The 27,462-nt window shown below is 32.9% G+C and overlaps 3 protein-coding genes across 3 annotated transcripts; all 3 read left to right on the forward strand.

The window, feature by feature from the left end:
• Positions 1–19,209: 19,209 nt before the first annotated feature.
• LOC127074282 (ras-related protein RABH1b) lies at positions 19,210–23,800 on the forward strand. Its single transcript, XM_051015588.1, has 6 exons — positions 19,210–19,533; positions 21,104–21,174; positions 21,492–21,580; positions 22,051–22,162; positions 23,105–23,195; positions 23,398–23,800. Exons 1-6 carry the CDS (start codon positions 19,417–19,419, stop codon positions 23,536–23,538), a joined length of 621 nt encoding a protein of 206 aa, XP_050871545.1. The 5' UTR covers positions 19,210–19,416; the 3' UTR covers positions 23,539–23,800.
• LOC127074283 (putative invertase inhibitor) lies at positions 19,563–20,763 on the forward strand. Its single transcript, XM_051015589.1, has one exon. The coding sequence runs from the start codon at positions 19,798–19,800 to the stop codon at positions 20,392–20,394; it is 597 nt and encodes a 198-aa protein (XP_050871546.1). The 5' UTR covers positions 19,563–19,797; the 3' UTR covers positions 20,395–20,763.
• A 1,123-nt stretch (positions 23,801–24,923) lies between the features above and the next one.
• On the forward strand, positions 24,924–27,374 carry LOC127074280 (pentatricopeptide repeat-containing protein At3g29230). The gene has a single exon (XM_051015586.1). The coding sequence runs from the start codon at positions 24,964–24,966 to the stop codon at positions 26,683–26,685; it is 1,722 nt and encodes a 573-aa protein (XP_050871543.1). The 5' UTR covers positions 24,924–24,963; the 3' UTR covers positions 26,686–27,374.
• Positions 27,375–27,462: the final 88 nt, after the last annotated feature.

The following is a 27,462-nucleotide window of genomic DNA, read 5'->3' on the forward strand; positions in this document are numbered from 1 at the left end:
CTTAGGTTTCCATTCCTTATAAAGACATCTTAAAACCTTGTTAGTAGCAATAACGTTAGAGATATGATTACCTAGAGCATTCAATATATTAATAAGATGTGTGAATCTCTTTTACATGTCGGCAATGGTTTCACCATGCTTCATACGAAAAAGTTCAAATTCTTGGTTTAATGTGTTGATTCTAGCTTGTTTGACCTCATCAGTTCCCTCATGGGAAACTTCTAATGCGTCCCATATAGCTTTGGCAGTTTCACAATGAGAAACACAATAATACTCATCAATACCTAAAGCGGATATGAGAATATTTTATGCTTTCCAATCATGTGACCACAACTTTCTATCATTATTATTCCATTGACCTTCAGGTTTTGCTACGATGACGCCTTCACCATTGGTCATTGTAATTTCGTTAGGACCATTGATGATGACATCCTATACACCCTTATCAACTAAGTTGATATGGATACATATACAAGCTTCCCAATAGCCATAATTTTCGTTGGTGAAAATAGGTGCTCTATTAAACGCCCCTTTAGGTTTGATAGTCATTATCTAATAATCAAATCTTAAGACCGGAAAACAACTGACGCTCGTGATACAACTTATTAGACGATAGGCCTAGATCTAGAGGGGGGTGAATAGATCCCAAGTTAAAAATTTATTCAAAAATTTAATTTAGAAAACTTTAAGGTACGGAAGCAAGTTTCAAATATTTCTCGGATCAAAAATCATCTAACCGAACCTGCTTTTGAATAGCCCAGATATGCGTAAAGTTGTCAATGGTATGATAATAATACACAAGTTGATTAAAAACACTTTAAACAACTAATTGAATACTCTACTATAGTAAAGGTCTATCTCCAATGCTAACAACACATAAAAAACTAGTTGAAACAAGTTGTCAAACACTTTGCGTGCGATTAACAAAGTTTGGATGTCTGTATAGTATTTATAGTTCTTAGAAACCCAATCACTACCAAATGTTGTGTGATTACTATAACAACACAAATTTCACAAATGACCCAAAAGTTATTATCCAAACAATGTTGATCAAGAGATCAAAGTAATCAACAATTTGCAAACCAAAAAATAAAAGAGAGAGAGAGAGAGAGTACACAAGGATTTGTTTAGAAAGTTCCCCAGTCGACCTTGATATGGGTACATTTGACCTTAATTTGAATTCAAATTGAGATATTATTATAATAAATCTTAATTTGCAAATGAATGTATACAAGAGATGAGAAATCAAATCCCAGAAACCCTGAGTTTGTTCTTGACTCTAGCACCTCCAAAAACCTTGATCAAAGCTTAATCATGACACCAACAATAGTCGCTTCAATTCACCTGTTGTTGCTACTTCCTTACATGACCTCCTTGTCTCAAGGCTTTCACCCGGATGAATTAATCCCAAATACACATTTGTTGAACCCAAGATTTGTCAACATGATCCACAGCTTCACGCTACTCCCTTACACGGCACACCTAGTCCCAAGGCTTTCACTCGATCGAATCCGAATTGCACAATCTTGTCCAAAACCTTCAAACCTTAAAGATCTTGAAGGAAAACACCACCTTGGTTTTCTTATTTGAATCCCTCAATGATCTCAACCCAATATTCTCGGTACAACAAGTCTAATTGGATTTTATCAATCCTAATCTAATGACACCCAATCAAAAAATGATTATGTGTAGTTTGATTGTCCATGCCACAAAAAAAAAAAAAAAAGGGATGATCAAGCACAAAGGCTAGGAGGATGGTCCATTACTTCAATCCACACTTCATGATACTTAGGACAAACTTATGCATCAATCCAAAGTACTTTAAATGATCTGTGACCACTTAGAAAGTAGATTTGAAATGATGAAAGTTCATCAAGTACCAATCCACATATCATGAACAAGATGGATACAAGTCATCCAATTGATCAAAGGGAAAAGAAGGAGATGAAGAAGAAGGAATCAAGATAAGTCACACCCAAATTGGATAAAAACTTTGATCAAGTCATCATCAAATCAATCATCCATTTTGGTGGATTAGGATTTTCACCCCATCAATACCCAAGATCCATTGAATTTAATGAGACTTGAAGTCAAAACCATCATGATCCAAGGCCAACAGAAGTTCATAAGGTCACACAAATATAAAATGCAATTAAATGAAATAAAAATGCAACAAAGGTATTTTTAAATGAATTTTGAAATAGAAATAAAATGGAAAATCCATAAAGTCCTTCAAAACACCAAATAAATGGCCAAAAAAATTATGGAAGGTTGGAGATAAACTGACAAACATATAGTAAAATTTTCAGAATTTAAAAATGCAGAAAAGTAAGTTTTAACTAATTAAAACAAAGGAGAAAAGAGAACATTCATAAAAAAAATAGAAAACCATGAAGTACAATATGGAAAAATAAAAATAAAAGAGAATTTTAAAAATTATCTTAGGATTTTTTAGATAAAAAATGAAATTACTATGAATTTTTAAAGAAAACGCAATTAAAAATAATAAAAGAAAAAGAATTAAAATTAGAAAAAACACGGAGCATTGGACCACGCCTCATTAATTGACGTGGCAGATCCAACATTCCAAAGGTTATGATGCATTGTGGAATGCGGTACAAGCCAAACACAAGATCCAATTTAAATTCAACCAATCAAAATATTTCATTATGCCAACGTGTATGATTCAAACTCAGACAACCTAAGAAAGCTCTGGTCGTCTTCTCCGGTGAGCTCTCACCGGAGTTTCATCGTTTGGTAAATTCAAGACACTGGACCACCACCATTGTGATCCTCTTCTCATCATGAATTCAACCTTATACTTCAAATTCATTTATGTAAATTGAGCAAAGGGAATTTCATAGAAGTTCCATAAACAAGCAAGCCACGAAAAATAAAATTAAATGATGAACACGATCAATCAACATCAGATAAGTTAGGGGAAAGCATCAGAGAGTGAATGACTACATTGTGGTAACTTGTTTGAGTTCAAATGATGCTCAAAACAACCTTGTCCAGACGGTGATCAGAAGTTGATGAAGCTCGATTTAGTTAGATAAATTCATAAGGTCTCAGACCTTGGGAATTGTTGCGAAAATTTCAGAGGATGTCGAAGATGCTAATGGAATCGGGAAATTGGATTGAAACAAGCTGAAACTCAAAACACGATAGTTGAATTTTCTGGAAAAATTTCAAGTTGCAGCAGGGGTTTCTTGGATCTCCAAAGCTTGCAAATGAAGGCAATAGCTTCCTCTATTTATAGGAAATGTGTTTGGATCCAAATACATGTGAAATGATGCATAATTCGTGCAAAATGAATTTGATCCAAATGTGTGAAAAGTGTGACTTGAAACTCATTAAAACTCAGCTAAATGATGCGTTTTAAGGGTCAATTAACTTTTGGATACTTGGTTAAACATGTTTAGGATCAAAACACTTGATAATTTGGCTTGGAATTGAGATTAGTGATATGCAAATTTCGCGCAATGGTGATTTCTTCAGTTAAAAATCACCATGTTCAACTCAATGGGACATCCTACTCAAGAGGCTTTTTGATCTCATTCTTTTTGCAATGTGTTAACATCATGGGCAAAATTACAATGTGCCAAGAAATGTTGCATTTGTATGTTTGAGAAAAAAGTTATGGCATGTTGAAGTTGGCATGAAAAACTGGTTACATAACTTAGAAAAATTTGAGTGCTTCATGGTTGTAAATGACCTGTAATGTCTCAATGAATTTCATGATCTTCCAAGCATATTCTGACCTTAACCCTTGAAGCAAACTTGTAGAGGGCGTCATAAATGACATTGTGAAAAATGAAGAAGCCTCGTATGTTGAAAATTGAAGAAGTTATGATCTTTGAAAGTTTGGGAAAAGTCACTTGAAAATAGGTCAAATTTCACTAAGTCGACAAATGACCTATAATGTCTCCAAATGTTTAATGATCCTCTTAGCATAATTGGATCTTGTCATGTAAAGAGAAGTTGTAGAGGATATTGAGAAGAGTCATATGCAAAAAGGGTCATTCAAAAATATTGAGAATTGAAGGAGTTGTGATATTTGGAACTTTGACTTCAAATTGTTGACTTTTAGGTCAAACCACTTGGAACAAGCTTGTGTACTTGGACTTTCCTTGCATTTCAAAGCACATGGGTGATCATATGAATTCAAGATAAGGTGTCCTTGATTGTATCTTGATTAAAATTTTCAAAGCATGAAGTTTCTTGTTGAGAAAGGCATGGAAATAAACACATGAACCTTTGACTTTCCTTGAGAAGTAAACAACTAAACTTTGAGATGCTCTTGATTTGAAAAATCCTACCTTGCACAATAAACTTAAGGGAAACAAGACATGTTTTTGGTATTTTGATTAATGGTTAGATAAACAATGAATCAAATAAACACAAAGGTAAAACACCATCAAAGAGGTGCTTAGTGATCCCTGCAAAAGCAAACACAAAGATGGATAAAGGGAAATGACCAAAATGTGACCTTACTTGTATGCAAAAATTAAAATGAGACGTGGGATCTTAGGGTTAAATATTAGGGTATGACAGCTGGAATTATGGTTGAACAAAACAAAGAAAGCTAAAGTTGTTAGGAATCACATTACTATCGTTGAACCGTCTACTAGAACATGCTATAAGAAGATTCTTATCAAGAATCTTAACCTTGAAAAGATAAGAAAAGTAGAGGTTATTATGAAGGACCTAATGAATCTGGATGCAACTGATTCTGAATCAGATGAAGACCTTGAGAACTCTACAAATTCAACTAGACATCACTACAAGAAAAATGGCAAGTTACATCGGTTACTTTTGGAATATTATGTCGGTTTGAACCGCCACAAGTGTTATGTCGCGACAAGTATGATTCTGTCACAAAAGCGTGTGTCGTCAGTCTGTACTGCGATGGTTGCTAAAACCGACGCTATAACCACCACTCCAACAATTACGGCGGTTTAAACCGTCATTACTTTTATTTGAAGCGTCACTTCAAAAAATCCACTAATAAAACTGTAGGAAAATTCCCAGGTAACCCTAGCGCTAATATATTTATAAAATTAAGAAAAAATTTCAACCCAATTTAGTTCCACTAAAATGGCATCAAGGACACTTTGATATTAAGTATGATATGATAACCCGTATAATTAACCTAACATTCGTTTTAAATACATAAAATGGTATATAATAACTAGCCACCACACCCCAATAGAAATAACTTTACATTGTAAAAGCAAAATGATTTGCTCCTGCCAAAACTTGGTCATGACCAACCAAAAAGACAAAAGAGACGTCAACAGTGTGAATCACTTAATCTTCAAGCTTGATGTTCTTAACAACAAATGCATCGCCAACTTTCTGGAAAATAACAATTCTATCATGTGGCTTGATAACTCCTTATGCTTTTCCATGATCAAGTGCTACCTTCATAATAGAATGGTAAAATATGATACCAATACCTAGTTAGTCTCGGATCCTCTAATATATATCATGCACAATGAAATTTAATATTTCAACAACATATCCTAGGATTTATTGGTAACCAGTTTTCGATTGTAGTTTCCCTTTTTCAACATATTAAGAAAAATTAGTATTCACATTTTGTATATGAACATTACTAAATTATCCTGTGTATAGATGTGTCTAGTTCTAATTTTTTATTTCCTAAACAAATTAATATGAATCTAGTAATTTAAAATATGATAGATGTAGTATTGCATCTTTCGTGCCGGGAGCTCATTCTACATTGCTCACTGCTATACTAGAGATGGATTTCTTAAACATTGGCACCACAAGTTAATATGCATGCAATTATGAAAATAAACTAATTTGAGGTTACATCAACTTAGTAAACTTGCATTTTTTATAAGTAAAGCTAGCATCTATGAACGAAATTCAAAGATGCAGTCCGAATTTTAAATGAGCAATACCTTTGTATAATTTCCACAATGTTATTTCTAAATTACACAAATATATCTTAAATGAAAGTAAAAAACTTACAAAGAACTACCTCTCCTCCTTCACAGTGCTTGAATATAAACTATGCCTCATACCCTTGATGTCTTCTGGTACTTGGGATGGCAGTATCATTCCTTTTGCAGAACTAGGTAGAGATTCATCAGGTGAAGTTCCTAGAGACTAATTGGGTGATTGAATGGATCAGGAAGTATGTTAGTGATGCAATAGCAAAATAGTGGGGTGAATGCTACAATGGAAGCTATACAGGTTTTATGTTATTTGTAAATATTATTTTAACATGGAGTGATATCTATAATATAAAAAGAAACGAATAAAATGAAAAATACATGTAATCGGGTCTGGGTTATGGTTGGAGGTTATTTCAAGGTCCTGAAATAACCTTGGACATGTTAGTTCCATGATAATAAAAAAATTAACATAACTTCTAACATAACGAGATTTTGAACGTATTGTTTAGATAATGTACTGCAACAATGTTCCGGTCCTCAATCGCCAATGCTTCATCAACGCTTTCATTTATCTAGAAATGAACAAAACAACAGTTGAAAACAATTATGCAGAATGTGATACATGTGTACAGTTAGAAAAGTCATGATGAACCAAACAAATATGTCCCTTGGCAACCCTTGGACTTTTGGGACATGCCTGGTAATACCAACCTCCGTGGGATGCTTTCAGTTTGTCAGTTTTTTCAACTGCAACACATTGAGTGATTGGTAGGGAATGTCACATGAAAAATAAGGACCACATGGATATAATGTTTACATACCAAGGCATGGTCATTAAAAAAAGTAATAGTATTAGTTATTACATCTTGAAGTTGTATAATCTGACTGATAGGAAGAATGATTGCCTTAAACATGAATTTGTCGTATGAGGTAAGTTGAAAACCTCCAGAAGTTTGAGACCAATTTTGTGAACTTGAATTCATTGTTTGAGTTGAACCTTCAATGGAAGATGTTTTTGGGATCATATGCCCAATGAATTATAAAAGTATCAGTACGATGAAGGAAATATATAGGAAATAAATGTAAATAGAGTTAAACATAAAGTATAGTGTTTGCAGGAACGAAGAACCTGTTTAGGAAATATTTAATCTCAGATAAATCATCATTGATATGCAACTTAGTTACATTGAGTGTGTTTGAAACACATAATGGATACTTTCCTACATTGTAGTTAAATGACAGAGAAATAGTTGGGCACAATAGAAACTGAAACATAGTAAAAGGCAAAAAAGTTTTTGTCTTAACCTTCCACTTTTATTTTGGCAAATTGAAAAACGATTATTGTTGGTACAGATGAATCTTTCTTATGTTTAATGTATTCATGGAACTACAATGTGTATCCTTCACACAAGATACAATTTATAGTGTTGTTACTACATACATAGAAATCAATAGTGTTAAAAATGTGAAAACAACGTGTCAGATTGAAAAACAATTGCAGGTTTATTTATGATGTATTCTGACAACAATGTTCCATATCTCTTTAGTATCATTGATATCCTTAATCATTTCAAAGGGTCTCGCCATGTTGAATCAAAAAACCAGTCAAAAATGAGTGTTCTGGTTGAGATTTTTTTTTTGGTCGAAGAACAAAGAGATGGAGAAGTGAAGAAACTTGAGAGTTCAAACAAACCAGGATTGAGATAGAGAAATGAAATGATGGAAAAAGTGGTATTATGAAAACCGGAGTGCGGACACTGGCTCATTGGAAATGAATAAAAACTGCTAAGGCTACTTTGAGTGAAAGGACTGCAGGGTTGTGTTCCCAAGAATATTTCAGCATACTAATGGTTGCAATTGAAGTGCATACAAAGACTAATGGTTCAAATTTGTATGGTTTATCAAATGAAGTGCATACAAAGTGCTAACCAAAATCTAATTAGTTGTTGGCATGGAATCATCTGACAAATATGGTTGGATTTTGTCTAACAAAGACTCATTTTGCCACTAATTTGTCTACATGGAGAAAGAAGACAAAAGGGTTAAGTTGTAATAACCATCACATTTTATTTCTTATATTATAGATAGCATAATTAAATACTTTTATTTTAAAAAATGAATCTAAGAAAAATAAGTAAAAATAAGATAATGACTAAAAATAAAAAATAAAAAAGAGAGGAAGAGTAAAACGGTGAGTTAAGTTGGTGTGAAAAGAAGAAGACAAATTGATTAATTGATTTCATATCAAAATTTCCACTATTTTAGATAGAACAAAACCATCCAGGATGATGAAAAGTCGCGATAGTTAGTCAGAATTGTCGTATGAAGTGTCGTAATTTACTAGTTGCAGCACTTGTATGTACAACTATTGCAATCCAAGTGTCGCAAATCAATAAAATTCTTATAGTGCATGAAGATTGAAGACTGCCCTTCATGTATCCAATAGATTCTAGGAACTAGGCATGAAGATTGAAGACTGCCCTTCATGTATCCAATAGATTCTAGGAACTAGGCATGAAGATTGAAGACTGCCCTTCATGTATCCAATAGATTCTAGGAACGGTTAGTTATCAAATTCTCCCAATCTATGTTAGTTACTTGATGTTTTTGTTGATAAATGTTGTTAGTGAGTATATTATATCATATGTGGTTGCTTGTTTTACTAACCTATCATTGAACTTGCATTAATTTAAATAGATTTTTGAGACAATAATTAGAAAAATTAAATTATTCTTGAAAATCAACTTAGACGATTCAATGTTTATCAAATTTCGTGTATCTTGTAATCATGATTTACTCTTTAGCCCATAAAATTTGAGTCAATGCCACAAATTCTTCAAAACAATGATGATAAATGAATGTCAGTCTGGATCTTTCACACAAAATTTGATGTTTGTAAAATAAACTAGAAAAAAAGAGGAAATCAAATTTTGTGTGAAAGACTTAGAAGACGTTCATTCATCATCGTTACTTTGAAGAATTTGGGATTGAATCAAATTATATAGGTTAATAAGGAAACCATGAATTACAAGATGCATGTAATTCGAAGAACATTGGACCGTTTAAGTTGTTTTTGAAGAATAATTTAATTTTTCTGATTATTATCTCAAAAATATATTTTGAATGGTTGTATATGGTTAGTGAGGGACAGGGAAAAATAAGAAATCCCATAACGGACGTGCAACCGTCATTATATGTGTTTCGCAACTGTCATTATATGTGTTTCTGTAGTAGTGAACCAGTCTTCAGCGCCTTTATCTCATCCAAAACAAGCCTCGGGTTGAAATTGGTGCGAGCTAAAGAAGTACTCCTAACGGCGGTTTCGCTCACCTGTGAGTCATCTTTATCACCAAAATAATCCAACACTAACCCAAAATTACCATGGGACGTGTTTGGGGCAACAATAGGGGGTTCAACGCGTAGAGGAGCTCTACGAGTTTAGGATTCTCCACTCCTGTAAACGATGAAGACTCTTCGATGGTAAGCTCAAGAGCATCATTTACATGTGCATCTCTTGGGTTAACCATAACAACACACATGGGAAGAATATTTCATACCTTTAAAGGGGAGAAAGTAAGAATATGACCCACAATTAAGGAAACAACAGGGAAATCTCAAAACGCCAGAATAAGGAAACTGACCAACAGACCTAGGAAGGAGGAGTGAGCGTTGAGTAGAAAGTGAAGCAAAAGGAGACGTCTGGAGTAAAACTTTCCTTTTATAAGGAAATAAATTGTACACTATCAATCCAGGTTAATAGTTGAGGAAGATCTAAAGGCATCAGAGCAACCATCTCATTAGGGGAAGTAAGAGGTCAAAAACACTTGAGCACCCTAAGTAGGGGAACCATGCCCTAACCTATACCCCTAGAGCCACACGCTTATGAGGAAAGGTGAAACATTTTCATAATTGGAATACATTTAATGCACATGTTCTTCATTACTTTTAAAACCAATCCAAGATGTTTTCAATTCCATCCAAAAATAAACATCATTCCTGGAAGTCGGCCATAACATTGAAATATGGTCTTAGAGAGACTCTGGATATAGACAATATGGATTCTGATAAAAGAGATTTTGAACATTGGACATCTCAGTATCTGAACCCAAGTGATCAATTGCATAAGTTCTAAAGTTAAAGTCAACTTTGGTTGTCATCGGTCAACACTTTTGAAGTAGATATCTTTGATGAACTCTGATTCATACAAGCCTCATTTATTCATTAGACTTTGATGTCTATTCTCAAGGATCTGAACTCTGAACATGCGTTAAACATCTCATATGAAAATACAATGTTCTAGAGTGTTAAAACGGATGATAGTTCTTATGAACAATACAAATTAAGCGTCAAATCAAAAGTAATGTACTTCAAATGGCTATAAAAGATTTTATGCGAACTATCCAATATTTATGGCTAAAGCTACCTACTCTACAGCAGTAGTGTACTTTGAAGAAGGTTTCAATCCTATCCTCAAATGGTCTTATTTGTTATATATAAAGAGGACAAAGGAATTGTAAATAAAAAAACGATAATGTATGATTAAAAAGAATAACAAAAATAGATAGAAAGCTTTCACGCAGAAAGTTAAAGGAGCTTCATGATGAAGAAAATTCAATAAAGCAAATCATCTTCAAGAAAGAGAATATTGAACAAACACCTTGAGTTTCATTCTAAATATTCTCTAGTGTCAACCTAAACTTCATTGTGTGTATTCTACTTAGTAAGAAGCATCCTTGTAATCACAATTGACTTGATTAACAGTTGTTAATTTCCTTGAGAGACTAAGTTTAGTCATAATTCTCAAGAAGTCATTGGCGGTTATTATTTGAGTTGTATTTCCTTGAGAGACTGTGGTATAGTCAAAATTCTCAAGAAGTTTTAGATAGATGGTCTTTGAGTTGTATAATCATGTTAATTATTGGATTAAGTCCTTATTGAGAAGGAAAAATCACCCAGGCGGGTGAACTGGAAGTAGCTTCGTTAACATCGAACCAGAATAAAAAAACTTATGTTATTTATCTTTATATTTATCGTTGTTGTTTGTGTTATTGGGTTGCAAAAGTTTTAAATCTAGAAACTCAATTCAAACCCTATTTTCTTGTGTTTCTTGAAACTTCAACCATTTGATCTCATATGCTTACACATCTAAACCTAATCTAGCATATTTAAACTAACAATATTCACTGAGATGAGCATCCATCAATTGCACAAAAATTTAGAGCCACTGATTCCACACTTTGAGAAGAAACCTGCAGCACCATTGAATCCAAAACCTTCACTAAAACTCCATTTATGTAGCCATTAGATCTTATCATTGAATCTATAATTAAGCTGAGTTAAGCCTCTTCCTTCATCCTCAATGAACCATCACAGCAATAGCTCGGAGTACGTAAGAAAATTGAAAGAATGAAGTAGAAGAAGAAGAAGAAGAAAGAAGGAAAGAAAGCATAAAAGAAAAAATAAGTTACGTAAGAATTTTGGACTTTGCCGGTTTTTGTAAATTCTCATTGGAAAACTAAAGATCTTGTCGTGATCTTCATCAAATTTTAACTTTGGTCGTGTATATTTTCTTCACTTTTTGACAATTTTTTGATACGGTTTTGTTCCTACACTTGTGCTGAGCATTTCCCCCATGATTGCATGATTAATTTGTTCCCTGATGGCATTTAATTTGGAAATTAGGCTTGAATGTTCTTTGTTGTTCTTCATGTTTGTTTCTTGTGTTGATTTTTTATTGTGATTGTTGTGCTAAAATAATCAATCCCACACCATGGAACTCATGTATTCACTTTGATTTTCTACATTTGATGATGATGTTTGTTGTGATGAATGTAACACCCCGATAAAACATGATAATTATTTAAATTAAGTTAATAGTATATTTATTAATTTAATTAAATAATTGGATTATTATTGGAATAATAAAGTTGAAATATATATAAAGAGTTCCATTTGGTAAAAAGGGTTTTTCACGTGAAAAGAAGGAAGCGACTCAAAAGTGGAAAAGGGGCAGAAGAGAAGAAACTGAGAAAGGGAGAAGAAGAGGCTAGGGCTCAAGAAGAGAGTTCGCGATTGTTGAAGGTCAAAGAATCAATTGCCGGATTAACTCAGGTAAGGGGGGTTTATCGTCGTTTAATGGGTATTATGGGTTAACATGTAATGGGTAGTGATAAGCCATTGATTTGACCCTAATTGGGATGTTGAATGCTGAAAAATTGAGATGAATAAGTTATGTTAAAGCTGTAATTGAATCTGTAATTGGATGAGTCTTGATTTTCCGAAAGTGTAGCTTTTTACGGAATTGGAATCGGAGGTCCGGAAGTCCTCCAACGGCGGAAAATGCGGAGAATTCTGCATTCTGCTTCGTGTTAGCGCAGGAACAGCTTTCTGTCTTGCGTTAACCGGTTAACCCAGGGTGTTAACCGGTTAACACTGTTATGAATTGTGAAATATTGCTGTCTGTCTTGCGTTAACCGGTTAACCCAGGGTGTTAACCGGTTAACACTGTTAAAATGTGTCAGGAAGCGTGTTCTGTGTTGCGTTAACCGGTTAACCTAGGGCGTTAACCGGTTAACACTGTGTGAAATGTGAAAAATTTATATTTAAATATGGTGTGCATGTTTGATGTTTGGCCTATATTGGCGTATGATATAATAGGGATCATTTCCCGTTGTTTTGAGCGGTAGGGGTGTTAGTAGAGCGTGCTAATACTGTGATTGATTATGTGGCATGATATGATTATGTGATAAATATGTGGATGATGTATGATTGTATGCATAATGCTGTGGATGTATCTATTATGTATGCAATTGTGAATGGACTATTTATGGCTTAGAGTGTGAGCATATGTCCATTGTGGATGATTGTTGATGTTTGCATGACTAAGTGATTTAGCTTGCATATTGTGGCCTTTATGGTGGTAGCTAATTCCCATGGTGAGGAATTAGTGAGTGAGTTATTGTGGATTGTTGTTGATGTTTGCATGCTAGGTGATTAGCGTGCATAGCATAGCCCTTGGGGTGGTAGCTAATTCCCATGGTGAGGAATTAGTGATGTGAGTCACTAGGTCTCAAATGAGTGGGACTAGTGAGCTTGGTAGCCGTATCTGGATTTGATCGGTGAGGTTGAACTATATGTTCACGAATAGTCGGTACCGCATGCATGGAGTCTCATTGCATAATGTATGTATTGTGTATAATATGAATGGATGTGTTCCAATATTATACGTGTGTGTTGATGTTTATGTTGAGCATGATTATGAGTACGAGTTGATGTTGCCGTTACTGAATGTGTGATATGATTAGGGTGATGAGATGTGTTCATTTACTTAGCATTACATGATATTTTATAATGCTTATTATATCGATTGAGGAACTCACCCTTACAACTATGTTTCAGGTAACGTGCAGTGATTGAGTAGAAGCTAGTCCTTGGAGTCTAGTGTAGTTCCTTAGTGAGTCATGCTCTGGTAGATGTAACATCGGGACGGGATGTTTTGCCTTGTTTTCGGTTTAGTTGTTGAATAACCTTACATGTAATGTGTTACATGTTTTGCATGTTGTTGTTAATTTCTATCCGCTGCGAATTATGCAAATGTTTATTTTGATGAATAAATGAGCATGACGAGTTAAATTGGAACATGGTGTGAAGTGTCAAGTGTGACACCCTTAAACTGCATATATACTCTGATTTATGTTTGGTTGTTTTAATTATTTATTGGGGTACTTTAGAAGGGTGTTACAATGAACATGAGCTGAGAGAGAGGATAAAAGTTTGGAAAAGAAATGGTGTTTGATCCATTCCCCCTGTCCCTTTATGGTGTTAACTTGTTTTTTACTTTTGATTTTTTTATATTTCATTTTCCACATGTCATGCGCTAATTGGTTAGTTGTGGATATTTATGAAGGGGATCCTATAGGATCCCCGTGCGTTCCACAGTTAGAATTTGAACCCTAACCACTAGATCAATGTTGACTGCCAAAGTATGATGATCTGATGGCCCTAGGGAAGTCAAATTTCCCCTCTCTTTGACTTAGTCAAACAAGCTCTCTCTCACTTGAGCATTGCTTCTTGCTATCTGCACACCCTTATTTCCTTTCTAAGCCCCCTGATTGTGTGAAAAAAAGGTGTTGGGCTTCCTGATGAGCCCTAGTAGGTTTGAATTCAAAAATATGTAACACTTAGTGAAATATTGTAGAATAAAAGTATGCAACTCTTGAAAAATATTGCAGTAGGCAAAACAATGTAACTTTTGGCAAAAACTTGTAACTCTTGGTAAAAGGATGTTGTTTCACCAAGGGTCGCAACCTTGTGAACAACACCAATATGGCCTATAAATACTTCATTCCACATTCATAAAAACACAACAAAAATATACATCATATTCACTAAAATTCCAGATAATTTTTCCTACATTTGAGTTTTCATCGGTCTTATGCAAACTCAAGTATATGCTGAATTATCCTGAGTATTCTTACGTTCCAACTCTAAGTCATTTAAGAGTGCTTGAAATGCTTATAAGGAAAGTGATTTTGCTCACGATTCTAGCCTCGGGCCATTTGATTTGAATTAATTTCCTAACAATCTTATAAGTATTATAAATAATGGCAACCGAGACTTTCGTTTCAAGTATCAAAGTGACAAATCAAGAACATTAGAAGAGAGAGTACAAGAAGAAATCGTCATTATCGATCCAGATACGTTTTTATGGTTTTTCATAGAAACTATAACAATGTGAAAATTATAAAATCAAGATTCAAAATTAAATTCTATTTACAGTTGACATCAAAGTAAATGATTACCGGTATCATGATTTTTTTAATAATTATTGATTAATTTAGATGCATAATAATTAATAAGATATAATCATAAATTCTTTGATTATTCAAAGTATATCAATTAGTTATATTTTATAGTAAGTAATTATTTAACAAACTTTATGGTATTCATATAATTTTCATTTTAAATAGAAAAACTAGATAATGTGCAATACATGTTACATGCAACAATACCATCATTCCATTCTATGTGAGATTAATTGTGTGAAAAAATATATACACTCATTTGATTCAACATTATTGCAGCATGTTTGAATTATTTCCTAATGTATTGTAACAACTATATATATATATATATATATATATATATATATATATATATATATATATAATTGTTTTATTTGGTTGATAATATATGAATCATTCAAAGATATGGATTACGAATGTTACTCCTCAAGACAAAAGTATTTTGAAATTTTAAAAAAATACTCTTATATTCTTATATTATGTAGAAATCAAATTAATATGAAATGCATACACATATATATGTTACATATTTCATACAATTAAAAGTTTAAAAAATTATACTCTTATTCATCTATAAAATTCTCAAATGATCTTGCATAAAAATCTTTGAAACAATGGCATAAAAAGCTTATTTTTAAAAAAGTTGTCAGCACTTTTTAAATTAGGTCTATTGCACTTTTTAATTCATATATGGTTATCTGACTTAACAAAACATGTTGTTGTTTCAAATTTGAAAAATTGTTTGAAATTCAGAATTCGCAATGCACTTGTTAAGTCGGGTGCCCGTTTAACGACTTAACAAGTCCTGAACAAAATTCAAAATTATGTTTTTTTATGAACCGTTATCATTCTAAATTTTTACAAACCTTCACGAAAATGTCTGAAACTTTTGCATCAATTCATAGAAGTTTCTTAGAATGTATTTAAGAAAAAATACATTAATTTTCAAATTACCTCTTTCATTATTAATTTTTCACATCAATTCAAATGATTTTCTAAGTGTTCATTCTTTTTCAAAAATGTTGAAACTTTGTGCATATTTTTAAAATCATTCAAAAGGTTTCATGATATATTTTGAGCACTTAAGGTTTATATATATATATATATATATATATATATATATATATATATATATATATATATATATATATATATATATATATATATATATATATATATATATATATATATATATATATATATATATATATATATATATATATATATATATATATATATATATATATATATATATATATATATATATTGTTTGTTGAATTGTATATTGAAAGGGAAAAAAAATTATTTATTCTTGAAAATTGTCCAAAAATATCTTTTATTCAAAAGTATCATTTTGTTGTAACTTGATCACCAAGTGTATGGTGACAATTATTTGTAAACAGAAAGTGGTGTGCTTTCTAAGTGTATGTGATAATCATCATAGTGTTGATGTTTATTGGAGAAAGGTCATTTGAATTGGTTTGATTCAAATTCTACCATAGTTGTTGGTGTATTTGTGAAATTAAGGAAGTAGTAGCTTCAAAAGACTCAGGTTTTTTGGAAGGATATTATCCAATACGAAATGAATTTAACAATGTCGATCTACCTAAAGGATCAAGACCTGTTGGATGCAAGTGGGTTAACTATAATAGTGATGGTACACTAAACACATATACGTCTAGATTAATGACCAAGTGAGAACTTGTCGATCTACCTAAAGGATCAAGACCTGTTGGATGCAAGTGGGTTAAGTATAATAATGATGGTACACTAAACACATATACGTCTAGATTAATGACCAAGGATTTTAGACAAAATGAAGGTGTTGATTATTTTGACACATATGCGTTAGTAGCAAGCACGACGAAAGTTAGAGTATCATTTGCATTAGATCTTTAGGATGAATTTATATAGTTCATTAAATAGATGTCAAAATAATATTCCTAAATAGAGATCTCAGTGAGGAGATTTATATGGAGCAATTGAAAGGTTATGTACTTCCTAGTAATGAATAAAAGGTGGGCAAGCTTGTTAAATCCTTTTATGGATTAAAACAAGCACCGACACAATGCCATTGAAATTTTGGCTTTGTCATTGCAAGATTCACCAATTAATAGGGAGACACATAACTTAAGGGGAGACTTTTCAATCATGATCAAAATGCAAATTCAAAGAGTTTGTCATCATCAAAAGGGGAGATTGTGAGGAATATATCTTATATCTAGTTCTATTTTGATGAAGACGAAGATTATCAAAGAAGAAAATGATCAAAAGTGTCATACGCATCAATGATGAAGTCGATCAAGAAGGTTTAACATATAAATTCAAGTAAAGATTTGATACAAGTGAACATATATAACTAAAGATGCCCATTGAAATTTGTATTATACTATTTTAAATTGCTCATAATTTCATCTCTCACTTCATCTAAATCCTTCTTGCATCATCATGCATGATTATCTAAAAACCCTATTCATCTAATTCTTGTTACAAGTGTGTGTACACAAAGTTGTATGAGAATATTGTGATATTCATTCGTCTCCATGTTGATTATATGATTGATCATTAGCAACAAGATGAATGGAATTTTAGAAACAAAAAGGTTTCTAACTTCCATATTCAAGATGAATGATTTTGGACTAGTTGATACGCTTTTGAGGATCAAAGTCAAGCGAAATAGTGGAGGTTATGAACTTAGTCAAATACATTATGTTGAGAAAGTATTTGATAAGTTCAAACACTTACATTTAAAGAAAATGAGTACTTCATTTGATCCTACTGTCAAACTTTAAAATAATGATGGAATAATTGTGGCTCAATTGGAATATGCAAGTGCAATTGGTTGTCTAGTGTATTTGATGCAATGTACCTGACATAGCATTTGCAGTTAGTAAAATGAGTAGATTTACTAGCAATATAAATTGTAAGCATTGGAAGCCCATCACAAATAATTTTGGTTATATTTAGAAAAACAATAATTTTGGCCTCCATTACGGTAGGTTTCCCGCCATATTAGAAGGATATACCGATGCGAGTTGGATACCGACTGTTGAATATCATAAATATGCATTTGAATAGATATTTACACTAGTTAGGGGTGTGATTTCTTGGAAGAGCAAGAAACAAATGTGGATCACTCTCTCAACCATAGAATCGGAGTTCGAGGCAATTGTTTTCGCTGGTGAAGAAGTTGAATGGTTAAGGGACCTTCAGTTGAAAGTTCTATTGGGTAAAGAAAATGTTTTAAAGGTGTTGATACATTGTGATAGTCAAGTCACTTTACGTAGAGCACACAAAAAGTGTATAACAGAAAGTCTAGACAAGTAGGACTTATATATTCTTTCGTGATAAAATTGATTAAGGATGTAATCATTTCATTCACATATATATGGTCGAGCTATAATTTGCATGATACATTTACTAAAACACTGGCCAAATATTTTGTAAAGACTACCTCGAGAGTTATGAGATTAAAACTCCTTGAATAAAGGTTCCGACAATGGTAGCAATCCAATCTGAAGTTAACAAATCTTAACTTAAGATTCAATGGGTAACAACAACTCGTTGATTTAGATGTTTGTTCAATATTCTATGACAATGTTGACTATTGCATATTGAGGGTTGAGTTTTTCTTCAAACTCTTAATGAAGTTCTATATCAAGGATATGTATTTCAAGAAATAGATACAAAATGAACTTCACCTATATGAATTTTGAGAAGGTGTCGTCTCAAAGTGAGAGTTGGAGTTTCTCTTATGAAAACTTCAAAACAGGAAAAACACATGACCATAAATAGTGATAGGCGAGAGATGTAGACGAAGAACCATTAAAGAATGTATGTAAGGTAACGCCAGTATAATCACAAGGGATAACAGTTCAAAACATAGCTATCTAACATTCCGTTTAAACTTTTCATTATCCTTACTAAGGTTAAGTTCAAATAAATGATACTTAATTATATTAACATTCTCTATTTCTCTTTTTCTGGAATTGGTACTCTCTCTCTCTCTCTCTCTCTCTATATATATATATATATATATATATATATATATATATATATATATATATATATATATATATATATATATATATATATATATATATATATATTCTTTAATTGAATTGAATTTAATGATTAATTAATTAAAAAAGTTAATTTAATTATTATATTAAATTCAATTCAATGCATAAATTTAAAAAAATTATTAGATGGATATATATATATATATATATATTATATATATATATATATATATGTATATATATATATATATATATATATATATATATATATATATATATATATATATATATATATATATATATATATATATATATATATATATATATATATATATATATATATATATATATATATATATATTATATATATATATATATATATATATATATATATATATAAAGGAATATTAAAACAAATCCGGAGAAAAACTTTAGAGAAAAAATGACGGAAGTAGTTGGAATATAAAAACATTTGTCTCCCAAATTTTGATTTTCATAATAATAAATCCATGTATACATGCACTTAATAAGAGAGAGAAAGAAAAAAAAAATACCGAGACAGTTGAATTGAAGCAGGAAGCAAATCTGCGGTAGTGTCCTCTCCCTCCTTAACCAAATCGGGATCGTAATCGGAATCGGAATCGGAAAGTAACAATCTGAATGGCGCCAGTTTCAGCTCTCGCTAAATACAAGTTGGTGTTCTTGGGCGATCAGTCCGTCGGCAAAACCAGCATCATCACTCGCTTCATGTACGACAAATTCGACAATACCTATCAGGTTCCTTTCTTTCTCTTCTCTTTCTTCTTTTCAGATCCGTTCTCGTTTTCTTCTTTCAATTAGATCGCGCTTATCGTACATCTATGGAAATTTCCCCATTTTTTTTATCAATATGTGAAAACCTTAACGTTACTCTCTTTCTTTATTATTAACCAACAAATACATGAAACTGCTGAAGAAACTTCCTCTATGAAGTACTTTTGAAATCCTTGTCTATATATACATATACATATGCACCACCATTCACATTAACCAATTTCAATTATGCCTCGATCTTTTCTGTGTGTCACTTTATATATTTTTTTCTTGTTTCTCATTATGATCTCTCATGGAACAACATGTTCTACTACTTCGATGAAAACATCGTCCGATATAATTGAAGAAACCTGCGAAAAATGTGCAAACCAATCCATGATTTTGAGCTATAGTTTATGTTCAACAGCTCTTCCGGTGATTCCGGTGAGTCGTGCAACGAATCTTCAAGGGCTGGCTGTGATTGCGATGGAGTTAGCTTTAGAGAATGTGACTAGCACGCTTGCTACGATTGAGAAGCTGTTAGGTAATGAGAGTTTGGATAGTTATGCGTTGGGTTGTTTAACGGATTGTTTGGAACTATACAGTGATGCGGTATGGACTATAGTGAGTTCTGTAGATGTTTTCTTGTCGGGGAATTATGAAGTAAGTAAGACTTGGATGAGTTTGGTTATGGAAGCGGCATCGACGTGCCAGAAAGGTTTTGAAGAGAAGGGCCGAGTTTCTCTTTTGACAGAGGAGAATTATAATCTCTTCCAGTTATGTGGTATTGCACTATGCATCATCCACATGTCTACTCCTGTGACTGCAAATGCAATACCATTTTAATCAACTCTCACCAAGTTCAGCTGCCAATGCAATGCCTTTTGTTTTGTTGTGAGCTGTTTATGAAAAGATCCGTGTTTTTATTTTGGGATTATAAGTTCTAGCTTTGTTTTTATTTGTAAACTAAAGTTGTAAGAATATGTTTCCTCATTAACCGGCTTTCCGGGGACTAGGAGTATGACTAGAGAAATAAGACATGTCGCCTGCTTGCCTGTAAGTTAGAAGGAGGATGAGAAGGAAAGGTATATTGATATTTGAGAGAGTGAGGGCCTTTGAGCATTGGGAGGTGCTAACTCTTGTAGTTCTGTAATCTATAATGTAATGAAGAGAATTTATCCCTTATTTTTCTCATAAAGATACCTGTTTCTATCAGACCCACTTGGAAAATTTATCCTCCAATTTTAATTTTCTCTTTACTCACTGATGTACTCGTACGAGCTAATTTTTGGACTCTGATATATGTTTTCATGTTCCTTTATTTCCTTTTCCTCCTATAACTGTAACCAAAGAGTTACTTTATTTATATTTATTGTTTTCCTTGTAATGTGTTAAAATATGTACATTGTTTGTCTTCCTTCTAATGTTTATACATGCATATTAAGTTTATCACGATACTAGGCTGTCTTATGAAAATCTTGCACCATGTGTATTTCCATTTCCTTAATGTATATACTGGCTTGTGTACTCAACTTTTTTTCCTTTTGCCTGACAGGCTACAATCGGCATTGATTTTCTATCAAAAACTATGTATCTTGAAGATCGAACTGTTCGGCTGCAGTTATGGTAAGACGTGGCTAGACCATATTGAAAATTCTTTCAGGAAGAGTGAACAATGGTCTCATTGTTTGGTCTAAAACTGAAGAGCTGAACGGGGGTGCTAATGCTATATATTAAACAATTCTAGCATGAGCGGATCTCTATCAGACAGAACCCATAATAAAGTCAATATAAATTAACTAAAACAATTGAATTTTGAGCATGTGTTGACAAACTAGAGTGAGATCCATGAAGTTTGATGTGTTTAATTACACTAATGCTAGATTGTTGAATTTTAGTTTTTCATCTCAAAATCTTCAATTTGTGTTCCATGTGTGTGATAGGGATACAGCTGGACAGGAGAGATTTAGAAGTCTTATTCCAAGCTACATCAGGGACTCATCTGTTGCTGTGATCGTTTATGATGTTGCAAGTATGACATTTAAATATGATTTCTTTTATTGACAATTTATATTTTCATGCAGAAATACTATTATTATAATAGTATTTCAAGAGTCATGTTGAGTTTTCTACTTTTCTGGATGCTGATATATTAAAATATTGAATTGGAAGAGTTTTGAGTTTCAATTTCATTATTTGTTTCTTCAAAAGCTTACCAAGGAAGAGTTGTTCCTGTGAGAAATATGTATGTGGGATATGAAATAAATAACAATTTCAATTTATTTTACTCTTAATGGAAAAAGAGTTAATGAATATGAAAAGAACGTGTAGCCTTCCTCTGTGTGTTCTGCCAATTAGGTGGTAGTGACACATCAAAAATAAGAAATTCTCAAGAAGTTGTTTTCTCCAACAGCTGCTGCCTATTATCCATAGCCAACATTTTAAATTTCTCTGATGGGTGCTTTGACTGCTATCTGATCATTCAGTATTTTTATGATGTAGGTCGTCAGACTTTCCTAAACACATCAAAGTGGATTGAAGAGGTGCGTAGTGAGAGAGGAAGTGATGTTATTGTTGTTCTTGTTGGGAACAAAACTGACCTTGTGGATAAGAGGTAATGAATAATCAATTGTGGACTTACTCAAACAGATAGCTTAGACTGGTCTGTCTCATGACATAGCTGTCTTGTTATCTATTATCTAGTTCTCTCCTTTTGCATTTTTTTGCTAATTAATAATTATTGTCTAATTCAACACCTCGAGAAAGTTTATGTGTTAGTTATGAACAAATTGTGATGGTTAGCTCCAATTACAGTAGTAATAGTACTACACAAATTATCATTTCATTCTGTGTGCAGTAGATTATAGATAATTGAAAATCAAGCATACAAAGGAGGATAGGATAATTAGTGGTTAAGGATGGAACAACATGTTATACATTGATTAAGATCTGAAATTCTGAATTAAATAGGTGATGATTAACGTGACAATATTTCAAACCTTGAACTGTCGCTAGAATTCCTTGAGAATGGTTGGCTCAATTCACGTGTTAATTTTAAGATAAACTGAAAATCGTCTCAAGCAGTACATTAGACATCTGCACAACCCCTTTAATTTATGCTGTATTAGAGAAAACACTGAGCAATCTGGTTTTACTGAAGGACTGCATTGCCCTGGAACTTTTTGGGGCTTTCTACAGTCTCTTCTTTTCTACAATATATGAGATTTGTGTATGTGAGAGAGAGATATGTCTGGTGAAAAGGGAGCAAGGACAGTAAAAATGTTTTCTTATATGTCTTTCTGCCCTTTCCGTGTGGTTGCAACATTGCCTGGAAATACTGTTAAAACTTGATTGTCCCCTTGCTGAAGGCCACTTATAAAAGGAATATTATCCAGAGACAATGCTTTATTTTCCTAAGACAAGTGCAAAGAATTAGCAGTCTTACATCCCTATGAGGGGGACACCTATATTTCTCCAAGGCTTTAGGCTTTAGTAACTAACAATTACTAATACCGTCTCTTCTTTTTTGCCTAATATTCTTCACATGATTTTACAGGCAAGTCTCCACAGAGGAAGGGGAAGCTAAGTCTCGGGAGCTAAACGTTATGTTTATAGAAGCTAGTGCCAAAGCCGGCTTTAATATTAAGGTAAACCTTCCTTTTCTTTTGCCACATATACTTAACAAATATCAGCTTGAAATTATCGTGGCGAAAGCTACGTTGCCTATTGCATTTTGTTGGCTAAGGTGAGATATTTCAAATGGTTCAAATGTGGAATAGCTGCATTATTGTATATCTAACTTGTTTTAGACATTTCATTTGTACTGAATTATCAAACCTATTAATTCAGGCCCTCTTTCGAAAAATTGCTGCTGCATTACCTGGAATGGAAACACTCTCTACCACAAAACAAGAAGACATGGTAGATGTGAACCTGAGGTCTTCTACCAGCCATGATTCTCAACCTCAGTCTGGTGGATGTGCTTGCTGAACAAACTTTGTAGTTGTCTTAAAAAGTTTTGTATCTTTTCTGCTTCTTGCTATTTGTTTTGGGTTGTGGGTTACTTCAGATGTGTAAAGGTTCTTTTGTCTTCTAGACTTCAATAGCTTTGCGTGGGAAAAATTATAGAAAACAAGTGGAGACGTAGCAGTAACTGATTTATTGTTTAGTATTATTTGAAAGATATTCTTCATTATAATTGTGAAAAACTTGCTAGGAATTTTTGCAATTTACAGAAGGAAGGTTACCAATCCATCTATAAGTACGAACTCTGGCTCAAGAGTCCAAAAAAACAAATTCAAGACCCTTCGAATTAGTGGTGCAATTTTTTTTCTTTTAAGAGGTCCAATGTTGAGGGCCCGTATCTTTTATCTTGTTTTAAAAATGATTTTTTATAGTGTAACATTTTTTGTTTAAAAAAATTTATAAAGAAATATTTCATAAAAATTTCAATGAAAATTTGATTTGAATAATTATTTTTAAAATATTATTTTAGATATTTTATTATATTATTAATTGTTTTTTGAACATTAAAATTTCAAAAAATTACTTAGCTATTTTAAATTGTTTTTTTTACAAAAATCATATTTAGTAGCTCACATCAACAAAGAAAACATATTTAGTAATTGATTTTTAGCATGAACTTATATTTTTTAAATATAATTCATTCTACTTTGTCATTTTTTCTTCTATTTTTATTCTTATTAATTTAAATATACTTATTTTTTATATTTTATAATTAATTATTATTTAAAATAAAATAAATATATTTTAAATGCAGATATAGACAAGTCAAGTTTTGTATTTATAAATAAAAATTATTCTATCTTTACTTTCTATCGTTTTTTTTATTGTTGTTCACTCTTACTCTATCATTCGTTGTTTATTTTTTATATATATATATATATATATATATATATATATATATATATATATATATATATATATATATATATATATATTTTTTTTTGTGTCTGTGTTATATTTAATTCCATATGTATATTTTTAAAATACTTTACATATATTTATAATTATGTTTAATTTAATAATAATTTATAAAAGGTAATGGACTAATGTTAAAAAAAGTCTTGTTATCATTATTAATTTAGGTACATTCTTTGGTACCTATGAGTTTTTAATTAAATACAAGTACTAACAATTAATTTAAAATTTTAATAAATTTCAAAATAAAATAAAATAAAATAAGTAATATGTGATATTGAATAATATTCTTTGATTGAATATCTATCCAACTAAATTTAAATGGATCAAAATGTTCACTGTTAATTTATTAAAGTAAAATTTCTATATTAATTTTGTTAATAAATAACCTTCAATTAAATTAAATATTCGAAAATAAAATAAGTAGAGATGGAAAGCTGAGAACGGAAAGCCTAATGTTAGCGCCAAAAGGAAATGGCAGTCAGGGTAAAACATGCATGGACATGCAGCACACGATGGATGGTAAACTCCGAGGAACAGGTTTTGTCGGTGCTTGAATCATGTGACGGAATCAAGCAGTTCAACCAAGTTCACACTCAACTCATCATCCACGGTCTCTTTCAACACTCTCTTGTCGCCAGCAGAGCCATCAAGAAACTCTGCTCTCATCCACGCACCACCCCACGCGCCGCTTTCCTCTTCGACCATCTTCACCACCCCGACGCTTTTATCTGCAACACCATCATTCGTTCTTATCTACGCAGTTCTAATTCCTCCGCTGCTTTCAGTTTCTACTACCACAAAATGCTCGCCAGGTTGGTTCCACCGAATCACTATACTTTTCCTCTCATTCTTAAACTCTGCGCTGACAGTGGTTACCAACGAGAAGGAGAAAAGGCTCACGCTCGAGTTGTTAAATTCGGGTTTGAGTTCAATTTGTTCGCACGGAATTCGCTGATCCGAATGTACTCCGTTTTCGGAAGAATCAATGATGCTTGGTTGCTGTTTGAATCGAGTTATGTATTGGATTTGGTGAGTTATAATACGATGATTGATGGGTATGTTAAGATTGGGCAAATAGGTGGTGCACGGAAACTGTTTGATGAAATGCCTGATAGAGATGTTTTCAGTTGGAATTGCATGATTGCGGGACATGTGTTGGTTGGGGATTTGGAAGCTGCAAAGGAACTGTTTGAAGCAATGCCGGATAGAGATGTCGTGTCTTGGAACTGCATGATTGATGGGTGTGTAAGAGTAGGGAATGTTTCTCTCGCCCTTGAGTTTTTTAATCGAATGGATGGGGGTATTAGGAATGTGGTTTCGTGGAATTCCTTGTTGGCATTGCACGTGAGGGTGAAGAATTTTGGTGGGTGTTTGAGGATGTTTGAGAGGATGATGGAAAGTGGTGAAGCTATGCCAAATGAGGCTACTTTGGTGAGTGTTCTCACTGCTTGTGCAAACTTAGGGAAGCTGAGTTTGGGTTTGTGGGTTCATTCTTATATTAAGAGTAACAATATTAAACAGGATGTCTTGCTTGGAACTTGTCTTCTTACAATGTATGCAAAATGCGGGGCTATGGATTTCGCAAGAGATGTTTTTGTTGAGATGCCGGTGAAAAGCATTGTGTCATGGAACGCTATGATCATGGGATATGGTTTGCATGGAAATGGGGACAAAGCTCTTGAAATGTTTGAAGAGATGGAGAAGGCGGATCAGAAACCAAACGATGCTACTTTTGTTTGTGTGTTGTCTGCTTGCTCGCATGCCGGAATGGTCATGGAGGGTTGGTGGTACTTTGATCTCATGCGTCGTGTTTACAAGATTGAACCCAAGGTTGAGCACTATGGCTGCATGGTTGATCTCCTTGCTCGAGCTGGTTTTGTGAAGAGCTCGGAAGAGCTTATAGAAAAGGTTTCTGTGAAAGGTGGATCAGCTTTGTGGGGTGCTCTACTTTCCGGTTGTAGGACTCACTTGGACTTGGAGCTTGCGGAAAATGTAGCGAAGAGACTTGCTGAGTTGGAGCCACTGGATATTAGTCCTTATATAGTGCTGTCTGATATATATGGGGCTCAAGGGAGATGGGATGATGTTGAGTGTGTGAGATTGATGATGAAAGAAAAAGGGTTACGAAAAGAAGCAGCATTGAGCTTGGTTTACCTCGAAGATTCCGAATCAAAAAGTATTGTTAATAAATGATTTGGTCTGATGAAAAAGATAGTTTACTCAATGTTGGGTGCATTAGGGGCACAGTTGAAAATATCCATTTGAGATTCGACTGGGAAAGAAAAAGTCATACCTAGAAAAATGCTAGATTCTCTATAGTACAGGCTGTTGGGAGAGAAGCAGAATGTATGCTAAGGAGTGAGATATTGAGGTGGTAATTATGGATATGGGGAAAAATGTCAGGATAGAAACAGCCACTGATGAATGGTGAGTTTCAGCAGAATGGAGATGGGATGCTGGTAAATTTCTAAGAATGTGAAGAAACAAAAGGGGTTGATGCTGCAGGGAGTCCAGATTGGTTCCCCAAAGATTTTGCTTCCGGATTCATATATGAATGATAATTGATTTATTCGAAGAAGAATGACTTGCTCAGTGTCTTCCATAAATAAGCGTCTAACATGAAATCAATCAGTGATAATTCATTTTATTAAATTTGTTTCTCCGGTGAAAATTCTTGGAACACGAGACTGTTGGATCTTACATCGAATACATCAATACAAGTTTTAGGGAAAGCGGGTAGCTGGATAATAAGGATTGAGAAATCTAGATAATGCTTAATATTTTTTTATATGTACAGTATCAGATTTCAGACCCTACAGCACAACCTTACCTTGATAAAATGATATCAGATAACTACATATATTCACATCTGTATTTCTATATTCAAATGTTCATAATTTTAAACTTTCTTTTATCGTATTAATACCTTCGTTAAAGTTTATTTGATGTACACATCAACATGTAATGATG

The sequence above is a fragment of the Lathyrus oleraceus genome, chromosome 4 (assembly GCF_024323335.1).
Source record: "Lathyrus oleraceus cultivar Zhongwan6 chromosome 4, CAAS_Psat_ZW6_1.0, whole genome shotgun sequence".
Taxonomy (NCBI): Eukaryota; Viridiplantae; Streptophyta; class Magnoliopsida; order Fabales; family Fabaceae; genus Lathyrus; species Lathyrus oleraceus.